The 23,171-nt window shown below is 45.7% G+C and overlaps 1 protein-coding gene and 1 non-coding gene across 3 annotated transcripts in view; one reads left to right on the top strand and one right to left on the bottom strand.

Moving 5' to 3' along the window:
* Nucleotides 1-23,171, bottom strand: part of HTT (huntingtin) — a 206,597-nt gene that overhangs the window by 152,211 nt on the left and 31,215 nt on the right. Inside the window, exons 1-2 of one of the 2 annotated variants that reach the window (XM_003812979.6) lie at nucleotides 20,975-21,637; nucleotides 9,075-9,158 (exon numbers count right to left, since the gene is read on the bottom strand). In XM_003812979.6, the coding sequence (XP_003813027.5) occupies nucleotides 9,075-9,158; nucleotides 20,975-21,411 (521 nt within the window). In that variant the 5' untranslated portion in view covers nucleotides 21,412-21,637. Of the gene's footprint in view, nucleotides 1-9,074; nucleotides 9,159-20,974; nucleotides 21,638-23,171 lie in introns of those variants that run through there. The other variant, XM_063603488.1, reaches the window with a different exon arrangement.
* Nucleotides 17,527-17,588, top strand: LOC112439697 (U7 small nuclear RNA). Its single transcript, XR_003027936.1, has one exon. It is a non-coding gene; the product is annotated as a U7 small nuclear RNA (small nuclear RNA).

The raw sequence follows: 23,171 nt of genomic DNA, 5'->3' as shown, positions 1-23,171 counted from the left end.
GCCAGGCTGATGAATGAATCCCCTTCGTCATTATGAAATGACCATCTCATCCTGGGCAATAGCCTTTGCTTTGAAATCCACTTTGTCTGATATTAACAGAACCAGTCTAGCTTGCATCTAATTCTTGTAAGCACAGTGAACTTCTTTCCATTCTGTTACCTGTAGGCTATTTTTGCCTTTATATTTAGAATGTGTTTCTTGCAGGCAGCAGCATATACCGAGTCTTACTTTTCCATTCAATCTGAAAAATCTCTGCCTTTTACATGTAATGTCCTTTTTGACATAGTTAGGGTTAAATCTACCATCAAGCTCTTTCTTTCCTTTATTTGCCTCTTCCCCTATTTCTGGCTTCTTTGGGATTCACCATTTCTATTATTGTAATCTCCTTTTTCGGTTCATTAGCTATAATTCTTTGTTATGCTTTTAGTTGTTGCTTAATTGTTTATACTATGTATCTTCATCACAATCTACCTTAATATTACACCATTTCACATGCAGCATAAATTAGTTTCCTGCAGCTGCTGTAACAAATTACCACAAACTATGTGGCTTAAAAGAAACAAACAAATAAAAAATTTTTTCTTTCACAGTTTTAGAGGCCAGAGTCCAAAATCAGTATCACTAAACTGAAATTAAGGAATTCCCTCGCCCTTGCCCTCGCACGGTCTCCCTCTGATGCCGAGCGGAGGCTGGACTGTACTGCCGCCATCTCAACTTACTGCAACCTCCTTGCCTGATTCTCCTGCCTCAGCCTGCCAAGTGCCTGGGATTGCAGGCATGCGCCGCCACGCCTGACTGGTTTTCGTATTTTTTGGTGGAGACGGGGTTTCCCTGTGTTGGCCGGGCTAGTCTCCAGCCACTAACCGCGAATGATCTGCCAGCCTCGGCCTCCCGAGGTGCCGGGATTGCAGACGGAGTCTCGCTCACTCAGTGCTCAGTGTTGCCCAGGCTGGAGTGCAGTGGCGTGATCTCGGCTGGCTACAACCTCCACCTCCCAGCCGCCTGCCTTGGCCTCCCAAAGTACCGAGATTGCAGCCTCTGCCCGGCCGCCACCCCGTCTAGGAAGTGAGGAGCGTCTCTGCCTGGCCGCCCATCGTCTGGGATGTGAGGAGCCCCTCTGCCCGGCCGCCCAGCCTGGGAAGTGAGGAGCGCCTCTTCCCGGCCATCATCCCATCTAGGAAGTGAGAAGCGTCTCTGCCCGGCCGCCCATCGTCTGAGATGTGGGGAGCGCCTCTGCCCCGCCGCCCCATCTGAGATGTGAAGAGTGCCTCTGCCCGGCCACGACCCCGTCTGGGAACTGAGGAGTGTCTCTGTCCCACCGCCACCCCGTCTGAGAGGTGAGGAGCGTCTCTGACTGGCCGCCCCGTCTGAGAAGTGAGGAGCCCCTCCGCCCGGCAGCCGCCCCGTCTGGGAAGTGAGGAGCCCCTCCGCTCGGCAGCCGCCCCGTCCGGGAGGTGGGGGGCAGCCCCCGCCCAGCCAGTCGCCCCGTCTGGGAGGAGGGGGACAGCCCCCGCCCGGCCAGCCGCCCCGTCCGGGAGGTGGGGGGCAGCCCCCGCCCGGCCGCCGCCCCATCTGGGAGGTGGGGGGGCACCTCTGCCCGGCCGCCCCATCTGGGAAGTGAGGAGCCCCTCTGCCCGGCCGCCACCCCGTCTGGGAGGTGTACCCAATAGCTCATTGAGAACAGGCCATGATAACAATGGCGGTTTTGTAGAATAGAAAAGGGGGAAATGTGGAGAAAAGAAAGAGAGATCAGATTGTTACTGTGTCTGTGTAGAAAGAAGTAGACATAGGAGACTCCATTTTGTTCTGTACTAAGAAAAATTCTTCTGCCTTGGGATGCTGTTAATCTATAACCTCACCCCCAACCCCGTGCTCTCTGAAACATGTGCTGTGTCCACTCAGGGTTAAATGGATTAAGGGCGGTGCAAGATGTGCTTTGTTAAACAGATGCTTGAAGGCAGCATGCTTGTTAAGAGTCATCACCACTCCCTAATCTCAAGTACCCAGGGACACAAACACTCCAGAACACGGCAGGGCCCTCTGCCTAGGAAAACCAGAGACCTTTGTTTACATGTTTATCTGCTGACCTTCCCTCCACTATTGTCCTATGACCCTGCCAAATCCCCCTCTCCGAGAAACACCCAAGAATGATCAATAAATACTAAAACAAAACAAAACAAAAAAACCAACTTAAAGGGGTAAATGATATCTTAAAAAAAAAAAAAAAAAGGAATTGGCAGCACCACATTCCCTCTAGAGTAGGCTCTAAATGAGAACTGCTTTGTGCCTCTTCCAGCTTTGGTGGCTGCTGCATTCCTTGGCTTATAGCTTCATCACTCCAATTTTCAAGGCCAGCACCTTCAAATCTTTCTGTTCCATCTTCACAGGGTCTTCTGTGTGTAAAATCTCCCTCTGCCTCCTTTTTATATATATGTGATTGCATTTAGTGCCTACCCAGATCATCCAAGATAGCCCCCTCATCTCAAGATCCTGAATTTAATCACACCATAAAACAATTTTCCATATAAAGTAATATTTACAGGCTCCAGGGATTAGGACTTGATATCTTTTGGGGAAAGAGGGGAGCATTATTCTGCCCAGCGCAAATACATGTCAATTTCTGCTCTTCCAGCCTTTATGCTATTGTCATACAATTCACTTCTACGTGTTACAAACACTGAAATATATTATTTTTGTTGCGAACAATTTAATTAATCTCTTTTTAATATTAGGTGGGGTCAGAGTAACGAAACTTAGTCTGGGGCTAGGTGGGCAAACCCTTCTGAGTACCCTACCTGCTCTATGAGGGCTGAGGTTTTCCACTCCAACTGGTATGATTAGAAATTCTTCCTGGCCCTGTGTGAGTTTCAGCAATTGTTCCTTCTAATCCTTTCAGGTGGTTCTACCTCCAGCCCTGGGTCGTTTCCTCACAAGCATGTGCTCATCAATACTCAGCTACACACCTGAGAGGGTACTGAGCGGGTACTGTGCAGTTCTCTGGAGCTCCCTCTGCAGCTCTCTTCCCTGGTATTCTTCCATATGGGCTCTCACCACCTTGCATCTCTGGATTCCCAGCTCTGCCTCCTCAACCCAGCAAACCACTGGCTCAGCCTCAGTTTCCTCTCAGTTTTTCCTCTTGCCATGACCAGGCAGTAATGTAAGGAAATTGTAGGGCTCTCCACATTCATTTTCCTGGGATAACTATTCTTCTTTGCCTGATGCCCAATAACTTGAAAACCACTGTTACATATATTTCATCCATTTTCAACTATTTCAAGGCAAGAAGATAAATGCTGTCCTTGTTATTCTATCTTAGCCAGAAGCAAAAATCTTTCATTATTTTTAACTGAATTTTTTACCACATTGTTAATATATTTTCCAGTCACAAATATAAATATCTATTGGTCAGAAGTGGTGGCTCATGCCTGTAATCTCAGCGCTTTGGGAGGCCAAGGTGGGAGGATCACTTGGGCCCAGGAATTCTGGACCAGCCTGGGCAATACAGCAAGATCTCATCTATAAAACATTTAAAAATTAGCCAGGTATAGTAGCACTGCCTAAAGTCCCCCAGGTACTCAAAAGGCTGAGGCAGAAGGATCGCTTAAGCCCAGGAGTTCGGGCTGCAGTGGGCTATGATTGTGCAACTGCATCCTGCCTGGGTGACAGAGTAAGATCCTGTCTCTAAAAAAAAATTTGTTAATAAAAAGTAAACAAAATATAAATATCTATGAATGTTAACTAACATTCTCTTGTATAAATGTATCTGGCCAGGCGCAGTGGCTCACACCTGTAATCCCAACACTGGGAGGCCGAGGGGGGCGGATCATGAGGTCAGGAGTTCGAGACCAGTCTGGCCAACACAGTGAAACCCCATCTCTACTAAAAATACAAAAAATTAGCCGGGTGTGGTGGTGTGAGCCTGTAATCCCAGCTACTCGGGAGGCTGAGGCAGGAGAATCACATGAACCCGGGAGGCAGAGGTTGCAGTGAGCCGAGATCGCACCATTGTACTCCGGCCCAGGCAGACAGTGCAAGACTCCATCTCAATAAACACATAAATAAATATATCTTAAATTTTCAATCCCCTTTTAGTGGTAGGCCATTAAGGTTATTTTTAATTTTCTAATGGGATGAAGGGCACTGCACCAATATTATTACACACTTTCCTAGGGGTAAGCGCCCTAGAGGTAAAACTGCTAGGTCAGACATATAATAATCTAAAGCTTTATATTTTCCCAAATTGCCTTCTTAGAAGGTTGTATCATCTCTGACAAAAATCTGAATATTCTTAATGTTTGCCAATTTGACAGGTAAAAAAGGTTCTTATTTTTGTTTCAGTTTCAGTCTACTGATTACTAGTGTCCTAATCAGCTTGAGTTTCTATAACAAAATACCACATATAGACTGGGTGGTTTAAACAATAAGCAGTTACTCGTCACAGTTCTGGAGGCTGGGAGTCGGAGAACAAGGTGCCGACAGGTCGACAGTCTTTTTCTTAATGATATTTATAACTGCTCTTTACACAGGCTAGTAACCTTTGATCTATATGCTGTCAATACTTTCCCCAAGTTCAATTTACTTTCAACTTTGTTGAAGGTGGATTTTGACATATTGAACTATATTCCAGTCAAAACAGTTTTTTCCTTTATAATGTTAGCCTTCCTCAAACTAAGATTACATTTTTTAAAGAAATTATTTCATTTTTTCACATTTAGGTAATTAATCTGAACTTTATGTTTGTTTGCAATATGAGGTAGAGATATAATGTTCTCCCAAAGTCAGAGAAATGTATCATTTCCCTCATTTCCCTACTAATACATATATGTTACACCCATCATAAATTCATACAGATACACACATACACTCTTCTTTCTGTTCTATACCTGTTTTAACATCCAATCACTATTTTAATGTCACATACGTTAAGTCTCACCATATTAGTGTTGATTTCTTTTTCTTTTTTCTCTTTTTTCTTGAGACAGAATTTTGCTCTTGTCGCCCAGGCTGGAAGGCAGTGGTGCAATCTAGGCTCACCGCAACCTCTACCTCCTGGGTTCAAGCAATTCTCCTGCCTCAGCCTCCCAAGTAGCTGACACTACAGGCATGCACCACCACACCCAGCTAATTTTTGTATTTTCAGGAGAGAGTGTTTCACCGCACTGGTCCAGCTGGTCTCAAACTCCTGACCTCAGGTGATCCGCCTGCCTCAGCCTCCCAAAGTGCTGGGATTACAGGCATGCGCCACCACACCAGGTCTAGTGATGATTTTGAGATATTCTTTGCAATTATGTATTTATTCTTGCAGTGAACAAGTTCAAAAATACCTCTACTAGAATTTTGATCACGATTATTTTAAATTTCTGTGTTAATTTAGAGAAAATTCAACTTAGTAACATAAAATCTTCCTATCTAGAAAGTGGTCACCTATATCTTTCAGAAACATTAACAGAAGTTTTTATAAAGTTTTTGCCTATTTATCGATTCCTTAGAGTTCGATATATTGGTGCTACTGCGAACTAGATCTTTAAACGTTGTATTTTCTAGCTGATTTATGCTAATATATGGGAGATCTATGGATTTTTCTATATTTATGTTTACCTAGCCACCTTATCAAGGTATATATTAGTAAGAGGTTGCTCAAGTGAGCATTCCTGGGTATTCCCAAGAGGATACTTGTGAAAAATGTGTAGGCCCTACCTACTCAAACAGAATGCAGAAGTATGTTTGGGAAAAAGGACAGTGAGGTACCTTCATTACTGTATTTTTAACAAATTTTCCAGATGATTTTGATGCTCATCCATACTTAGGAACCAGTAACTTAGACCACTTTAGAGAGCTTAAAGCAGACTACATTTTCACAATATACATGAAGTTTTAAATGACTTCCTACATTGAAAACCTCAGAAGCTGCCATTTATATAACCTCATTGGAGACAAAAATTAGTCTAGCACAAAAGCTATAAAAAAGTTCCAAAGGTTTAATTATATTTTAGGAGAGTTAACAGGAAACAGCGACGAGCAATAAGTTTCCATAAAACATATTTACATAAAATATCACCTTCAGCTATATACTCTGAAATCCCTAAAAAGTATAGAGTGTACCCTATGAAACCAAGAATAACCTCTCTGACTCCAAAAACTCCTTTTAACATGCTCTTCTGTAGAACAAGAAGCATAATGAACTCTCAGCATTACTCCATAAAAACAAGAGACAGACTAATGTGAAAACCATTAACAGCTATTATTTTGATTTAATATGGCATATAGAACCACAAATCAATCTTAAGATGTCTCAACATACTTTACTAATATGTGAATATAAGCCAACATTCCATGAATTCCATTTGAAAATTCTCAAAAGACAAAATGACAAGAATAAAGCCTGACGCACTCAGATTGAAAGAGATCTTATTTCCTGGGTCAATAAGCTTTCAGAGAGAAATTACGTTCTCTGAGACCTGGATGGTGGAGATCAGATGAACAATGACCAAATGTTTGCCAAGTATTTAAAGTCATTTCACAAAAAAAGTAAAGATGGCCAGGGGCAGTGGCTCATGCCTGTAATCCCAGCACTTTGGGAGGCCGAGGCGGGCGGATCACGAGGTCAGGAGATCAAGACCATCCTGGCTAACACGGTGAAACCCCATCTCTACTAAAAATACAAAAATTTAGCCAGGCATGGTGGCGGGTGCCTGTAGTCCCAGCTACTTGAGGCTGGGGCAGGAGAATAGCGTGAACCCGGGAGGTGGAGCTTGCAGTGAGCTGAGATTGCACCACTGCACTCTAGCCTGGGCAACAGAGCAAGACTCTGTCTCAAAAAAAAAAAGTAAAGATAACATATAGCTTTGGATGATGGGCATCGCAATGGGATACGCTTCCCGCTCAGGTGGCTAATGAACATATCTATGCAGTTGCTTTTTCACAGTGTTTCACATGTACCATCTGATCCCACAAGAACTGTGTAACTAGGGATTACATTTCAAAAATGAGCCAGTAAGGCTCAAACACGTTAAAGCTTATCTAAAGTCACCCAGCTTACACAGGGAGCAGAGATAGAATTCAAACCTTTTTTTTTCCTACTTTTATCATAGCGTTGTATTCTACAATAGCATGCTAACTTAGAATTTTTATATTTTTATTTTCAGGACATATGCTCATTTGTTATTTCATTTTCTTCCCACAACATTTCCACAAATTAGACAGAAACAGAACAGAATCATACACAGTATTTCACAAACAATAGAAATGAGTTAACCTAAAATGAAACGGTTTTGTGAAATCACTTTGAAAGTATATAATACAAATGCACAGAGGCATTAAAAATAAGCAGATCACCAAAAAAAAACACAAATCCTGTAGGATTCCACTTACATGAGGTCTCCAGAGCAGTTACACTCATACAGACAGAAAGTAGAAAGGGACTACAGGAAAGAATGGATGATAGGGAGTTTAATGAAGACAGATGTTCGGTTTTGAGAGACGAAAAACTTATGAAGTAGATGGCAGTGATGGCTGTACAACATTAAGAATATATATACTGAACTGTACCCCTAAAAATGGTTAAGACAGTAAATGTTATATGCATTTTACCACAATAAAAAGACAAGAGAGGGCCGGGCACGGTGGCTCACGCCTGTAATTCCAGCACTTTGGGAGGCCGAGTTGAGCGGGTCACGAGGTCAGGAGATCGAGACCACGGTGAAACCCCGTCTCTACTAAAAATACAAAAAATTAGCCAGGTGTGGTGGCGGGCACCTGTAGTCCCAGCTACTCGCCAGGCTGAGGCAGGAGAATGGCGTGAACCCGGGAGGCAGAGCTTGCAGTAAGCCAAGATCGTGCCACTGCACTCCAGCCTGGGTGACAGATCGTGACTCCGTCTCAAAAAAAAAAAAAAACAAGAGTGAAAAGCAATGGCCAAGAGGAAATTTTTCGAAAAAACAAATGAATCACCGGGCGCCCTGGCTCACGCCTGTAATCCCAGCACTTTGGGAGGCTGAGGCAGGCAGATCACCTAAGGTTGGGAGTTCGAGATCAGCCTGACCAACATGGAGAAGCCCCGTCTCTACTAAAAATACAAAATTAGCTGGGCACAGTAGCACATGCCTGTAACTCCAGCTACTTGGGAGGCTGAGGCAGGAGAATCACTTGAACCCAGGTGGCAGAGGTTGCAGTGAGCCGAGATCACGCCATTGCACTCCAGCCTGGGCAACAAGAATGAAACTCCGTCTCAAAAAAAAATAAAAAAAAGAATCACCACACATTTTTGTCAGTACTAAAATCAAGATTATTTGTCTAAAAATTTTTTTCTGACTGACTATAAAGGCTTTTTCTAGCTTCTACCAGGAGAATAACATGAATTATTTATTCCAAGGGAAAGTAAGGCAAGGCAACTATTTCACGTATGCCCATGTGGGTAACAGAATTCAGATATCATAGGTGAATATGTCTCCTACTGAGCCATTGGAAACAGGCCTAAATATATTTACCATCTACAGCTACTAGGAACAACGGTCAGAGAGATAGTCAAAAGCAAAGCAGCTACAAAAGAAGGTGCTGCTAGTTCACCCCAGTGAGAAAGATCAAGCAAGGAAAGCTGACCTACAGTCAATGTCCCACGATCCCCACTAATCCCGAAGCACAGAGGAGTGGGCTCCAGCCACTGCTAGGAGCAGAGGTACAACAGGACAGCAAACTGCCAAAAAAAAGCAAATAAGAGAGACAAACTGAACTGTCTTGTGCTGTTCCTACTATTGCAACAAATGCAAAAATATCAAACCATAGATGGTTTTAAAATAACTATAGTTGCTAAGGGTGTTAACTAAACATAAACATGTTGTTCAATAACCATAATGGTTTTAATTTTTGCATAAAAGATTACAAAAAGGGAACATTATTCATTTCAGTGTCTGGATATCCTTGTATATAGCCAGAAATATGGGAAAAGGGTCCTTCTTCATCTTAAATGGATTTCTGAATCCATTTAAAATAGCTGGGACACAAAGAATATTCTAGCCCATTAAGACTGAAAATATACAAAGTTCTTATTTTCTCTAGACACTTCAAAGTGCAATTACCTGACAGACTGTGCCACTATGTTTTCACATATTGTCAGACAATGATTCACACGGTCTTTCTTGGTAGCTGAAAGTTCTTTCTTTCTAAAAATAAAAAAAAGAAGGAAATTAATATGTGTTGAATTACCCACTCCACTTACTTCTACACCTCATTCATTCATTCAGTGAGTGTTTCTCGACTACTATGAATAAACCGTTATACTCCATGTTGGGGGCAGAATGGGGATCTGGACAGGGAAGCACAGGGCACGAGTTCACCAATGGCTGTCAAGCTACGCTGCTCACAGAAAAAACAGATGATGTTACTAAAGCAGTTCATTTCCCCCATTTTACTTTATTTTACTTTTTTTTAGAGTCAGGATCTTGCTCTGCTGCCCAGGCTGGAGTACGATAGCACAATCATGGCTCACTTTAGCCTTAAACTCCTAGGCTGAAAGGATCCTCCTGTCTCAGCCTCCTGAGTGGCACGGACCACAGGCATGCACCACTGGGCCTGGCTAATTTTTTCAAAATATTTTGTAGAGACGGGGCCTCACGATGTTGCCCAATTGCTCAAACTCCTGGCCTCAAGCGATCTTCCCATCTTGGCCTCCCAAAGCACTGGGATTATAGGTATGAGCCACCATGACTGGCCTCACTTCCCCCATTATAGAGAGAAGAAATTGAAGTGCCAACCATGATATGCCCAAGATCACACAGATATGAAGTCATACAGCCAGCATTTAAACCCAGGTCTTCTGGCTTTAAATCTCCTCTGTATTTCACCAATACTCAATCAATTTCACATTTGAATCATGTGTTAGCATCACTAAAGCCAAACTGCATCTTACAATCAGTGGTATAGTTTGATTAGAAATTTTCTTTCTTTCTCAGCAGTACAGAAGATGATGGCATAGATTACAAGAGATGGGAAATTCAATTCGAAGAAACACAGTCTAATACCTACTCTATATATACCAGGCTGCCTTCAGTTCTCAAAATCGTTAACTGACTACAATCAACATACCACACAGTCCTCAGTAAAATATAAGCAATGGCTAACTGCTTCTATGTCCCCAAATAGCTGGGAATAAGCCTCCTATTAAGACTTCTCAGCCAAGCAAAAGGAGATAAACAGCCTGGCGAAGATGATCAGGCTAAAGATGCCTCCTTCCCATCCAAACCTATGGCTTCAGATGTCTTCACAGTTGGCACTATCAAAATAAAGTAGAGAGGGGTGATCCAAAACATAGGACCAACTAAAAACAACTAAACTAAAAGACTACTAAGTTTCTGAGAAAATTGTATTACCAAAGAAATAAAAAATCTAACTTAAAAACACTGCCTTGCTATCTCATTTTGTCCAATAAGCAAACCTGGAAGTTTAAGAAACTAAAACTAATTCCTTCCCCCATGGAATTTAGTTAAGATGATGAACTGATAACTCAAACTGACTTGTTCTACATGAAAAGTAAGTATGGTGATTAAGTGAAAAAGAAACCACCTTGCTCTGAGCAAGAACTGGAAAAACAGGGTAAGAACAGTCCTGGCTTTTCAATCACTTTTGGTAAATGTAGTCACTTTCACTTCACCTTCAAAATTAAAACAAACGGCCAGGTGTGGCTCACGCCTGTAATCCCAGCACTTTGGGAGGCTGGGGTGGCAGATCATCTGAGGTCAGGAGTTCGAGACCAGCCTGGCCAGCATGGTGAAACCCTGTCTCTATTAAAAATACAAAAAATAGTTGGGCGTGGTGGCGGGCACCTATAATCCCAGCTACTCGGGAGGCTGCGGCAGAAGAATTGCTTGAACCCAGGAGGCAGAGGTTGCAGTGCACCAAGATTGCGCCATTGCACTCTAGCCTGGGGAACAGAGCCAGACTGTCTCGAAAAAAAAAAAAATTAAAACAAACCTCAGCCAGCCTCCTCTAATTGTGTAATCAAGCAATCTGCACGGGCACACAAGCGTAAGGAGGGGCATGTAAACTCAAGGACACTACAGCATTCTATTTATTTATTTATTTTTTTTTTTTTTTTTGAGACGGAGTCTCGCTCAGTCGCCCATGCTGGAGTGCAGTGGTGCGATCTCGGCTCACTGCCAGCTCCGCCTCCCGGGTTCACACCATTCTCCTGCCTCAGCCTCCCAAGTAGCTGGGACTACAGGCACCCACCACTATACCCGGCTAATTTTTTTGTATTTTTTAGTAGAGACGGGGTTTTACCGTGTTAGCCGGGATGGTCTGGATCTCCTGACCTCGTGATCTGCCCATCTCGGCCTCCCAAAGTGCTGGGATTACAGGTGTGAGCCACCACACCCGGCCCAGTAATGCTGTATTTTAATTGATCTTGGTTTTTTTTTTTTTTTTGGAGATGGAGTCTTACTCTGTCACACAGGCTGAAGTGCAATGGCGCACTCTCAGCTCACTGCAACCTCTGCCCCTCGGGTTTAAGCAGTTCTCTTGCCTCAGCCTCCCAAGTAGCTGGGACTACAGGTGCACACCACCATGCCCGGCTAATTTTTGTATTTTTAGTCAAGATGGGGTTTCATCATGTTGGCCCGGCTGGTCTTGAACTCCTGACCTCAAGTGATCTGCCCACCTTGGCCTCCCAAAAGTGCTGGGATTACAGGCATGAGCCACCACGTCCGACCTGATCTTGATGTTTTAATGTCATGTGTGTTGGATTATTTGGATGAACATTACCTCTGGTTTGTTTCACTCTGAACATGGGAGACTGAGACACAAGTATCACTTGAACCCAGGAGGCAGAGGTTGCAGTGAGAAAAGATCATGCCACTGCACTCCAGCCTGGGCAACAGAGCAAGACTCTGTCACCAAAAAAAAAAAAAAAAAAAAAGACAAAGCATTTCCATTACAAGTATCCCCCTGTGTTGTCCTTTTATAACTACATTCACCTCCCTCTCTTTTCTCTCCTCTGCCACCCCTAACCTACTCTACTACCCCATCTCTAACCCCAGGCAACCACTAATCTATTCTCCATCCCTAAAACTGTGCCATTGCAAAAAAACATAGAATCATACAGTAAGTATAACCTTTTGGGATTGGCTTTTTTCATTAGCATAACTTCACCTAAACTGTTGCATGCTATCAGTAGCTCATTCCTTTTTATTACTGAGTAGTTTAACCATTCACCTGTTGAAGGACATCTGAGCTGATTCCAGTTCTTAGATATTATGGGTAAAGCTGCTATGCATACTTGAGTATAGGTTTTTATGTGAACATTAAGGTTTCATTTCTCTAGGATTAATGCCCAGGATTGTAGTTGCTGCTGGGCTGTATACTAATGGTATGTTCAGTTTTATGACAAACTGCCAAACTGTTTTCCAGAGTGGCCGTACTATATTATATTCCCACCAGCAGTAAGTGACCTAGTTTTTCTAAATCCTCACCAGCATGTGGTGTTGTCAAAGTGATCTTTTCATCTAAATACATATATATATATATATATGTGTGTGTGTGTGTGTGTGTATATATATATATATTTAGAGACAGGGTCTCACTCTCTTGCCCAGGTTGTAGTGTAGTGGCATAATCATAGCTCACTGCAGCCTCAAACTCCTGGACTCAAGCAATCCTCCAGCCTCCTCAGCCTCCTGAGTAGCTGGGACTACAGGCACACACCACTATGCCCAGCTAATTTTTTAAAGTGTTTTGTAGAGACCTTATAGGTGCTGCTATGTTGGCTATGCTGGTCGTCTGGCCTCAGGCAATCCTCCCACCACAGCGTCTCAAACTACTGGTATTACAGGCATGAACCACTGTGCCCAGCCAAAATGATCTTTTAAAAACATAAATTAAACTACTTGTTTTGACCACACAAGCTTATCTTGGTGCACAAGACCCTCGTCTCTAACCTCTCATCTCTCGCAGCCTCATCCTTATTTCTGCCCTTCACCTTACTTCAGCCACTGGCCTCCTTACTAGTTCTCAAACATGGAAGGCATTTCTGCCTTCTGTTAACTCTGCCTGGACCTCTCTTCTCCCACTATACACATGGCTTGCCCCCTTTCCACTCAAATGTCACCTTCTAACCACAGCTCTCCTTTGTGCCCTAAATAAAATTGCACATTGTCTCTCCCCTCATTTGGTTGTTTTTCTCCATAGTGGGTGCTCAGATGAAACAGTCCTTCCAGTTCATCTAAGCGAGTCCCACTACCAATGGCTGGGAGCTCTCCGCAGGCTCACCTCAGCTCACTCATCACAGCTACACAAATGCTCAATGGCCCTACAGCAGATAAGCAAGGCCACCTCAGCTACACCTGGACATATATGAGCAACACAGGTCTTCCTCCCAAATGCTTGCACTGTTATTAGCAACAACAAAGGTAAGGTCTAAGCACCTACAGTGGAGCTTCCCAAACTCCAATGTGCATGTAAGTCACTCACTGAACCTGTTAAAACACAGACTCTTATTTGTCAGGTCAAGCAGAGAGTCTGCTTATGAGATCCCAAATGATACCAAACTACTGTCCCTGAGACCTCACTGTGATAGCAAGGACCTATGGACATATCATGTCTCTAACATACATTCTAGCACCCAAATTGATCCAATTTAATACAATATTAAACAGTGCTTTATAAGGTATTTTATTTTTCCTCCTTGTTGTCTGAATAAGACTAAATGTTTTGAGTGTGGATCCATTCAAAGGTAGTTGATCAAGTGGTTGACTTATTTACAGGAAATGGAGGTGATGGGGATGGGGACTTCTCAAGGTAGAGAGAATATGTCACCAGCACATTCTACAGCCACAAAAATGTGAGACCTTTGCCTTTACATCTCCAAAAGTCCTCTTTTAAAAAGAAATTCTAAAATATTACATAGCAATTAATAAGAATTACAGGTACTGCTATGGAACAATATCTATGACACATTGTTAAGTAAAAAAATACATATGTAATGTGATCTCAGTCAAGCAAACAAAAAATGACACATTTAAATGCTTGTATATGCATATTAAAATCTAGGAAGAAGACACAAGAAACACTTTTGTTCTTAGGAAGTTAGACAAAGATGACAGACTTGCAAGAAGGGCTTTGTTTTTCATCTGTGCTGCTTGAAGATATTTTTATAATGTATATGTGTAACTTTTATAATTTTCAACACTAGTTTAAAAAAAAAACAAAAACAGCCAAAAAAGAAATGCTTTCCAGCAGGGTGTGGTGGCTCACACCCTGTAATCCCAGCACTTTGGGAGGCCAAGGCGGGTGGATCACCTGAGGTCAGGAGTTCAAGACCAGCCTGACCAACATGGAGAAACCCCGTCTCTACTAAAAATACAAAATTAGCCGGGTGTGGTGGCGCATGCCTGTAATCCCAGCTACTAGGGAGTTCCTGCAGGAGGATGTCTTGAACCTGGGAGGCAGAGGTTGCAGTGAGCCGAGATCGCGCCACTGCACTCCAGCCTGGGCAACAAGAGAGAAACTCCGTCTCAAAAAAAAAAAAAAAAAAAAAAAAGAAATGCTTTCCAAATGTGGTCCTATCATATTTTAACCTAGGAGTGGGAAAACTATAACCTGCATATTTTTGGCTATTTCACAAGCTAAGAAATGTTTTTACATTTTTAAATGGTTGACCAAAAAAATCAAATACTATCTCATGACAGGTGAAAATTATATGAAATTCAAATTTCCTTGTCATTAATAAAATTCTATTGGAACACAGACACTCATACATATTGCTTATGGCTACTTTCATGCTACAATGGCAGAGCTGCGTAGCTGTGACAGAGACACTGTGCCCACACAGCCCAAAATACTTACAATCTGACCATTTACACAAAGTTTGCCCATGTTCATAGGTGGAAGACAATATTGTTAAGACGCTAATACTCCCCAGGTTGATCTACAGATTCAACACAATCCCTCTCAGAATCCTACTTGGCTTCTTTGTTGAAACTGACAAGCTGATCCTACAATTCGTATGGAAATGCAAGGGACCCAGCATGGCCAAATCAATCTTGAAAAGGAACAAAGTTGGAGAACTCACATTTCATGAATTTAAACTGTGACACAAACTTCAGTAATCAAGATTGTATGGTACTGGCACAGGATCGACATAAAGACCAATAGGTAGAACTGACAGTCTAGAAATAAATCTATACAATTAAGGACGATTAATTTTCAACAAGGGTACTAAGATAATTCCATGGGGAAAGAATAGTCTCTTCAACAAACAGTGCTGGGACAACTGAATAACCACATGGAAAAGAATAAAGTTGGACTTCTACCTGAACCATATACAAAAATTAACTCAAAATGGATCAGACTTAAATGTAAAACTCTAAAATTCTTAGAAGAAAACATAGGAGTAAACCTTTTTGACTTTGGATTAGACACTGATTTCTTAGATATGACACTTGAAGCACAGCAACCAAAGACAAAATAGATAAACTCGACTTCATCAAAATTAAAAACTTTTACACTTCAAAAGACACTATCAAGAAAGTAAAAAGACAATCCAAAGGAAGGGAGAGTTTTTACAAATCATCTATCTGATAAGAATCCAGTATCCAGAATATATAAAGAACTATTACAATTCAACAATAAAAATACAAAGGGAAAAAATGAGAACAAGGGTTTGCAAGCTAAGTATAAGAAAGAGCCTGGGTTCTGACCGGGTGCAGTGGCCCACACCTGTAATCCCAGCACTTTGGCAGGCTGAGGCGAGTGGATCACCTGAGGTCAGAAGTTCGAGACTAGCCTGGCTAACATGGTGAAACCCCATCTCTACTAAAAACACAAAAATTAGCTGGGCATGGTGGTATACGCCTGTAATCCCAGTTACTTGGGAGGCTGAGGCAGAAGAATCACTTGAACCCAGGAGGTGGAGGTTTTAGTGAGCTGAGATCACATCATTGCACTCCAGCCCGGGTGACAAGAGCAAAACTCCGCTTCAAAAAAAAAAAAAAGAAAGAGCCTGGGTTCCTTAACTTATTGTTGAATTTCCCCAGACTTATTTTTGTCTTCTGATAAGCTCTTGCTTGTTACCAGTTTAAGCTATTGCAGCAGGATTTTCTGTTACTTGCAGCTGAATACAAACCTGATAACGCAAGCTACTGCTAAATTGTTATACTTAGCGGAGTTCAACAAGTGCAATTGGTTCCGCATTCAAAATCCAGTCAGTCACTCCTCACACTGCCCACAGCCGACAGCCGGTACCCTGACAGAACCCACCATGCTTATCTGAGCACTGCAGTGGCTTCCTAACTGGTTTCTGCTTTTGCCGGTGTTCCCCTTCACTCTGTTGTCAGCCAGAGTTCACTTAAGAATGAAATTCAGATCATGCTACTCCTCTGCTCTAATCCTCCAGTGACATCCCATCTCACTCACATAAATGCCAATATCTTTATTCCATCTACAAGGCAAGTAGTATTGGTCTGATATGGCACTCCCTTGACCTCTTGGACCTTACCTCTTACTACAAATGTCCCCCTCACTCAATTCACCCAACTAAAATGACATCCTTGCTATTCCTGAAACAGGAAGATTTTGGACCTGTTCCCCCCATCTGGAATACCACTACTTCATACACCCTTACACTAGACTCTTAACTCGCTTGAGGTCTTTACTCAAAAGCCATCATCTGGCCAGGTGTGATGGCTCACACCTATAGTCCCAACACGTTGTGAGGTCGAGGTGGGAGGATCACTTGAGCCCAGGAGTTCAAGGCTGAAGTGAGCTACGATAGTGATACTGCATTCCAGCCTGGGTTAAAGAGCAAGACCTTGCCCCCCAACCCCCAAAAAAAAAAAAGCTGTCTTCTCAGTGGACCTTCCCTGAACACCGTATTTAAAGTATCAACACTGGCCAGGCATGGTGGCTCATGCCTGTAATCCTAGCACTTTGGGAGGCCAAGGCAGGTAGATCACATGAGGCCGGGAGTTCGAGACCAGCCTGCCCATCGTGGCAAAACCCCGTCTCTACTAAAAATACAAAAATTACCCAGGCATGGCCGGGCACAGTGGCTCATGCCTGTAATCCCAGCACTTCGGGAGGCCGAGGTGGGCAGATCACAAGGTCAGCTGATGACGAGGTCAGGAGATCGAGATCATCCTGGCTAACACGGTGAAACCCCGTCTCTACTAAAAATACAAAAAATTAGCTGGGCGTGGTGGCAGGCGCCTGTAGTCCCAGCTACTTGGGAGGCTGAGGCAGGAGAATGGCGTGAACCCGGGAGGCGGAGCTTGCAGTGAGCCGAGATTGCGCCACTGCACTCCAGCCTGGGCAACAGAGCAAGACTCCGTCTCGGGGGGGAAAAAAAAAATTACCCAGGCATGGCAGTGCATGTCTATAATCCCAGCTAATCAGGAGGCTGAGGCATGAGAATCACTTGAACCCGAGAGGCAGAGGTTGCAGTGAGCCAAGATCACACTAGTGCACTCCAGCCTGGCTGATAGAGCAAGAACTGTCTCAAAAAAACAAAACAAAATAAAATAAAATAAAAATGTCAACACTTAGTGCTACAGCTCTTTTGGAATTTGTCTAGCAGGCTTTCTGGGTTTTGCTGGAAAGCGCTTAACAATTTTTTTAAAAATAAAAATAAGTTAACACTTGATTAACCCTGACATTTCCCTATCCCCTTCCCTGCTTTTAAGTTCCTCCACGTATTAACATACTGTATATTTTACTTACCTATCTTGCTTACTGTCTATGTCCTTCATTAGAATGAAAGCTTCATGAGGGCAGAGCTTTGTCTGCTCACTGCTGAGCCCTGCACCTAGAACAGTGCCAGGCACATAGTACATGTTTAGTAAATATTTACTGATGAATGAATAAAGTCAGGGAAACACCAGATAGGAATCTGAAGGAGAATAAGAAAGTGCCAGAAGCAAGTATTAATTGCCTCCTAATTACTGTGAGGACCCTCCCAAGCATGCTAGATTTGCTGAGCCTGCAGCCAGCCCCATAAGGAACTCCTGCATCCTGTATGCTGAGCAGAGCACATACACTCATAAACTGAGGCCCATGCATGGCGTGACACCACAGTTCCACACAAAAGAGCAAGAGCCATAAAAACAGAACAGATACTTTCTAAATTGCTTTAGTCAATCTTACTTTGAGAAGAGGATTTTTTGGCTGAAGCACATGAACAGAACTGCCAAAATCCAAACTTTGTGAGCAGTGTTTGTTACTCAAAATTAGTGAATACCTCCTTTCTCAACAGCAAAATACAGAGAAATATGACAAATATGCATTTTATTTAAAATAACTATAAAACTATCAATAAACCTAATGCAGTTGATTTCAGAGCATGCTAAGAACCTTTAAAAGTTATTATTCTAGCCAGGCATGGTGGCTCACACCTGTAATCTCAGCACTTTGGGAGGCCGAGGTGGACAGATCACAAGGTCAGGAGTTCAAGACCAGCCTGGCCAACATGGTGAAACCCCATCTCTACTAAAAATACAAAAATTAGCTGGACATGGTGGTGGGCGCCTGTAATCCCAGCTACTCAGAAGGCTGAGGCAGGAGAAGCGTTTGAACCTGGGAGGCAGAGACTGCAGTGAGCCGAGATTGTATCACTGCACTCCAGCCTGGGCGACAATGTGAGACTACATCTCAAAAAATATATATATATATAATTCTAAACTACTTTTGTTTTTAGAGCATTTTAAATCTATCTTACAATATGAACAGATTATATCTGGCAGGATACATGAAGAACTGTAATAGTGCTTGTTCTTGGGGACAAAGTTAGGTACTCAGAGGAAAGGGGTGGAAGGAAGATATTTTAATTATTGCCCTTTTGTAATTACAGAATTTGTGTCATGTCAATGTATTACGCAAAAATAATACATTAAAAAAAATTTTTTTTTTGAGATAGTCTCGCTCTGTCACCCAGGCTGGAGTGCAGTGGCGTGATCTCAACTCACTGCAGACTCCGCCTCCCAGGTTCAAGCGATTTTCCTGCCTCAGCCTCCCAGGTAGCTTGGATTACAGGCACGTGCCACCATGACCAGCTAATTTTTGTATTTTTAGTAGAGACAGGGTTTCACCATGTTAGCCAGGCTGGTCTCAAACTCCTGACCTCAGGTGATTAGTCCACCTAGGCCTCCCAAAGTGCTCGGATTAAAGGTGTAAGCCACCTTGCCAGTCCTGATTAAATTTTTTAAATAAGGTAATCATATATTACCTTAAAGTAATGAAACAAAATCTATCTCCTTTGTCAAGGCAGCAAAGGAAATTTCTTGATACCCATATTTTGAAGATAAGCAAATGCAGGTTCTGTCAAATCAGCATAAGAAAGAGAAGGCATATTTTTAGAATGATCAAGTGTCTGAAGCAGCCCAGCAGAAAGGTCTTCCTTCCCATCAGGAGCCCTGTTTAGTGTTTACACAAGATACATGCAATGTGTGAACTTTTATGACACCTACCTCCTAGAAAAGCACCACAGTAAATTTCTGGATGAGAAATTACTTACTGAAGAGATAAGCCAAATTGTTTTAAAATTTCTCCAAATATCCAAAAAGTTTTTCCATCCTTTAGAATAATTTATTCCTAAATTTTATTCCAACAAATAAGCTAACACTGCTCTCCGAATCATTTTCTAATTAAACTTTGAAGACGAGACAAGGATCGTAACAGAAACAAAGAACAAGAAATATTACTAAAAATTAATCAGTCTTAATAGAGATATTCTAACCAAATGCCATCTGGCACACACCCAGATCGGAAATAGAATACTGAGAGGTAAGAGAAAGGCCTGAACTGCAGCAGAGTACTTCCTAACTCCTGCTGTACACTCGACACACAGACTTCCAGGGAAAGTCCTGGGGTTCCGCTAGATGTTTTAATGATCTCTCTTTTCCTGTTTCAAAAATTCTCCCCAAGAACAAGCAACAGAGACCCCTAGCTTCCAAAAAGTAACAAGCTGTCAGCAATGAAGCAAACAGAAACCCTTTCACTGGCACATCTGAGATGCCCACGGAGTCTGCGGACCCCCCGTATTCTGGCAAGCCTGACTGGAATACTGGTAAAATGTACACCTCATTCATCCCTCGGCAATTAACCTCCCCATCAGCAACGTGTTGGTTTTATTCCCAACACACATAGGCAAAAAACTTCAATCAACTCTTCCTAATATTTAAGATAACTTCATTAATCACCACGTAAGTTCACCACTTACTTGGCAACCACAACGCATTCAAATGCCTGCAGACCAACTTGCGCTTAGATGAGCAGGTCTCTTAGGTGGTGCTTAAAATCGTGTTACTACCACCGTGATCATGAACTAAATGAAATGTCCTGAGAATGTAGGAAGAGCCTCAAATCTCAGGCTGTTTTAAGTGCCACTAGGAAAAGAAATCTCCCATTGGACGCGCCCTCACTCCCCGCCCCCCCCCCGCCCCGCCACTCCCGCCGAGGCGTCCTAAAAGCATTATGTCATCCACTGCCCCCACATCTCTCCAGCTCCAAACCCCGCCTCCTCTCGAAGTGTCCCGCGCCCCCAGCCCTCTTCCCTCTCAGACTACAAGAGGGAAGTGGCACTGAGCAAATCTCGGCTCTTCCAAGTTCTCTTCACAACGCAGTTAAAAGAACCCCCGCCCTGGTTTCTCGCAAATAAAAAGAAACAAGTTCTCGCCCCAACTCTTCGCATCCTGCGAAGGGCGAAAGGGCTGAGGCCGTGACTCCCCTCGGTGAATTCAGGACAGGCCCCAACAAGGCTCTGCCTCCCCTCGCGGGAGGACAAGGGAAGACCAAAGTGCGGGAGTGGGGCTGAAGTGGGGGAAGGCCTCGCCGCAGGAGGGGGCGGGTGTCCCTCATGGGCTCTGGGTTGCTGGGTCACTCTGTCTCTGCGGGCCCGGGGGTTCGTGTCGCCGGCCCGCAGGCTGCAGGGTTACCGCCATCCCCGCCGTAGCCTGGGACCCGCCGGGACAGGGAGCTGCAGCGGGCCCAAACTCACGGTCGGTGCAGCGGCTCCTCAGCCACAGCCGGGCCGGGTGGCGGCGGAGGCGGCGGCGGGGGCGGCTGCGGCTGAGGCAGCAGCGGCTGTGCCTGCGGCGGCGGCTGAGGAAGCTGAGGAGGCAGCGGCGGCGGCGGCGGTGGCGGCTGTTGCTGCTGCTGCTGCTGCTGCTGCTGCTGGAAGGACTTGAGGGACTCGAAGGCCTTCATCAGCTTTTCCAGGGTCGCCATGGCGGTCTCCCGCCCGGCACGGCAGTCCCCGGAGGCCTCGGGCCAACTCGCGGCGCCGCTCAGCACCGGGGCAATGAATGGGGCTCTGGGCCGCAGGTACAAGCGGAACCTGAGCGGCCGTCCATCTTGGACCCGTCCCGGCAGCCCCCACGGCGCCTTGCGTCCCAGACGCTGCACCGGCGGAGGCGGGGCCACGACGGCCAGCATGATTGACAGCCCTAGCCTGCGGACTCTGCCAATGGCTGGCCAGGGAACCAGCCCGCCCCTGCCCCCGCAGGTTCTGCCTCACAGAGCAAGGCCGCTGACAGGGCAGCGCCCCACCCGGGCGAAGGCGCGGGGCTCAACGGAGAGGGGACGGGGCGTGGCGAGACTGTAATGGGGTGAGGCGAAGCTGTGAAGTGTCGCGGCGAGGCGGGACGAGGAAGGGACGGGGCGGGACTGCATGGTAATGGAGGCGTGGCGATGTGGGGGGCGTGGCGATGCGGGGGGCGTGGCGAGGTGGGGGCGTGGCGAGGCCGGGGCGGGGCACAGCAGGGAGGGCGCCTGAGGGGCGGGGCGAGGCGGGGGCGGGGCGGGTGGATGCTGGGGACGGGGACATTAGGCAGGCCGGCTGAGGGGCGGGGCGGCTGAGGGGCGGAGCGGGATAGGGGAGGGGACTGGCCGGTGAGGGGCGGGGAGGCTGGGGGCGGGGCAGGAAGGTGAGAGGTGGGGCGAGGGAGGGGTGGGGCGCGGAGGGGCAGGGCCGTGGAGGGGCTCGCCCATGAAGGACGGGGCGGGGCCATGGAGGGGGCGCCGAGCGCGGGCGCAGGCCCATGCGGAAAGGATCCCCCGCCGACGCCTGGAGCGGGGCGAGAGCCGGCCGTGGACTCTGAGCCGAGGTGGCCTCGGGGTTTGCCCTCCCGCCACACTGGCCCGTGGCCAGAGCCATGCTCACCCGGACAGCCCTGCGGGGAGCCTGCTGGGGGGCTCCCTGCACTGGGAGAGGGTGGGCGAGCCCCTGCGCAGAGCGCAGAGAATGCGCGTGGTCGGCACGACCTGAGGACCCCAAGTGTGACCCCCCGCCACCCCCAGTGAGCTGGAGAGGCCCCTGCAGGGCGGTGTCCACAGGCCTGGCGCCCCCCATCGGTCCCAGCGCAGCGCCCCGGAAGGGAGGAGAGGGTCTGGGGCAGGCCTGGGTGGTCAGCGCCTGCTGCCCCCAGAGGCACTGTGATTAGTGCAGCGAGAAGCAGCTATGGCCACAAGATGCCGCCCACAGGAATGAGTCCCGACCTGGGGGCGTTTCTTTATGGGAGCGCACCCCTGCTCTGACCTTCTGGCAGGACCCCCAAGGGGCGTCATTCAGCAGCAGCTCAGCAGAGGTCTGTGGGGCACCCCCTCACGCCTGGGACACAGGCCGGGGCGGGCAGGGTCCTGGTCTCCAGAGCCTCCCGCCTTTTGGGTGGTAGAGGGGCAAACGGAGAGGGCAGCTGTCCAGCCTGCCCAGCAGGGAGTAGGGTTGGCCTCAGAGACAACCGCCCAGCCGGGGGGTGATGCAGGCAGAGAGGAGCCCACTAAAGCCTACTTTAGCCAGGCCACACCTGCAACCCAGAGTCCCCTGCTCTGTGGCCACAAACAGCACCTCCGCCTTGTCTCAGAGCCTGTCCTAAAGGGAAACTCAGCATTGTCCCCAGTGGGGTAGCAGTAGCCTCCCTTTTCTTGAGAAGGACAGCAGAGAAACAGCCGTTAGTTCCCAGTTCTTGGGAGGCTGATGTGGGAGGATCACCTGAACCCAGGAATTTGAGGCTGCAAGTGAGCTAGGATTGCACCACTGCACTCCAGCTTGGGTGATAGAGCGACACTGTCTCTAAAAAAATTAAGTTCCAGCCAGGTGCGGTGGCTCACGCCTGTAATCCCAGCACTTTGGGAGGCCAAGGCAGGCAGATCACCAGAGGTCAGGAGTTCGAGACCAGCCTGGCCAACATGGCGAA

This window comes from Pan paniscus, chromosome 3, assembly GCF_029289425.2.
Source record: "Pan paniscus chromosome 3, NHGRI_mPanPan1-v2.0_pri, whole genome shotgun sequence".
NCBI classification, from domain to species: domain Eukaryota; kingdom Metazoa; phylum Chordata; class Mammalia; order Primates; family Hominidae; genus Pan; species Pan paniscus.
This window is presented reverse-complemented; position numbering and strand designations above follow the sequence as displayed.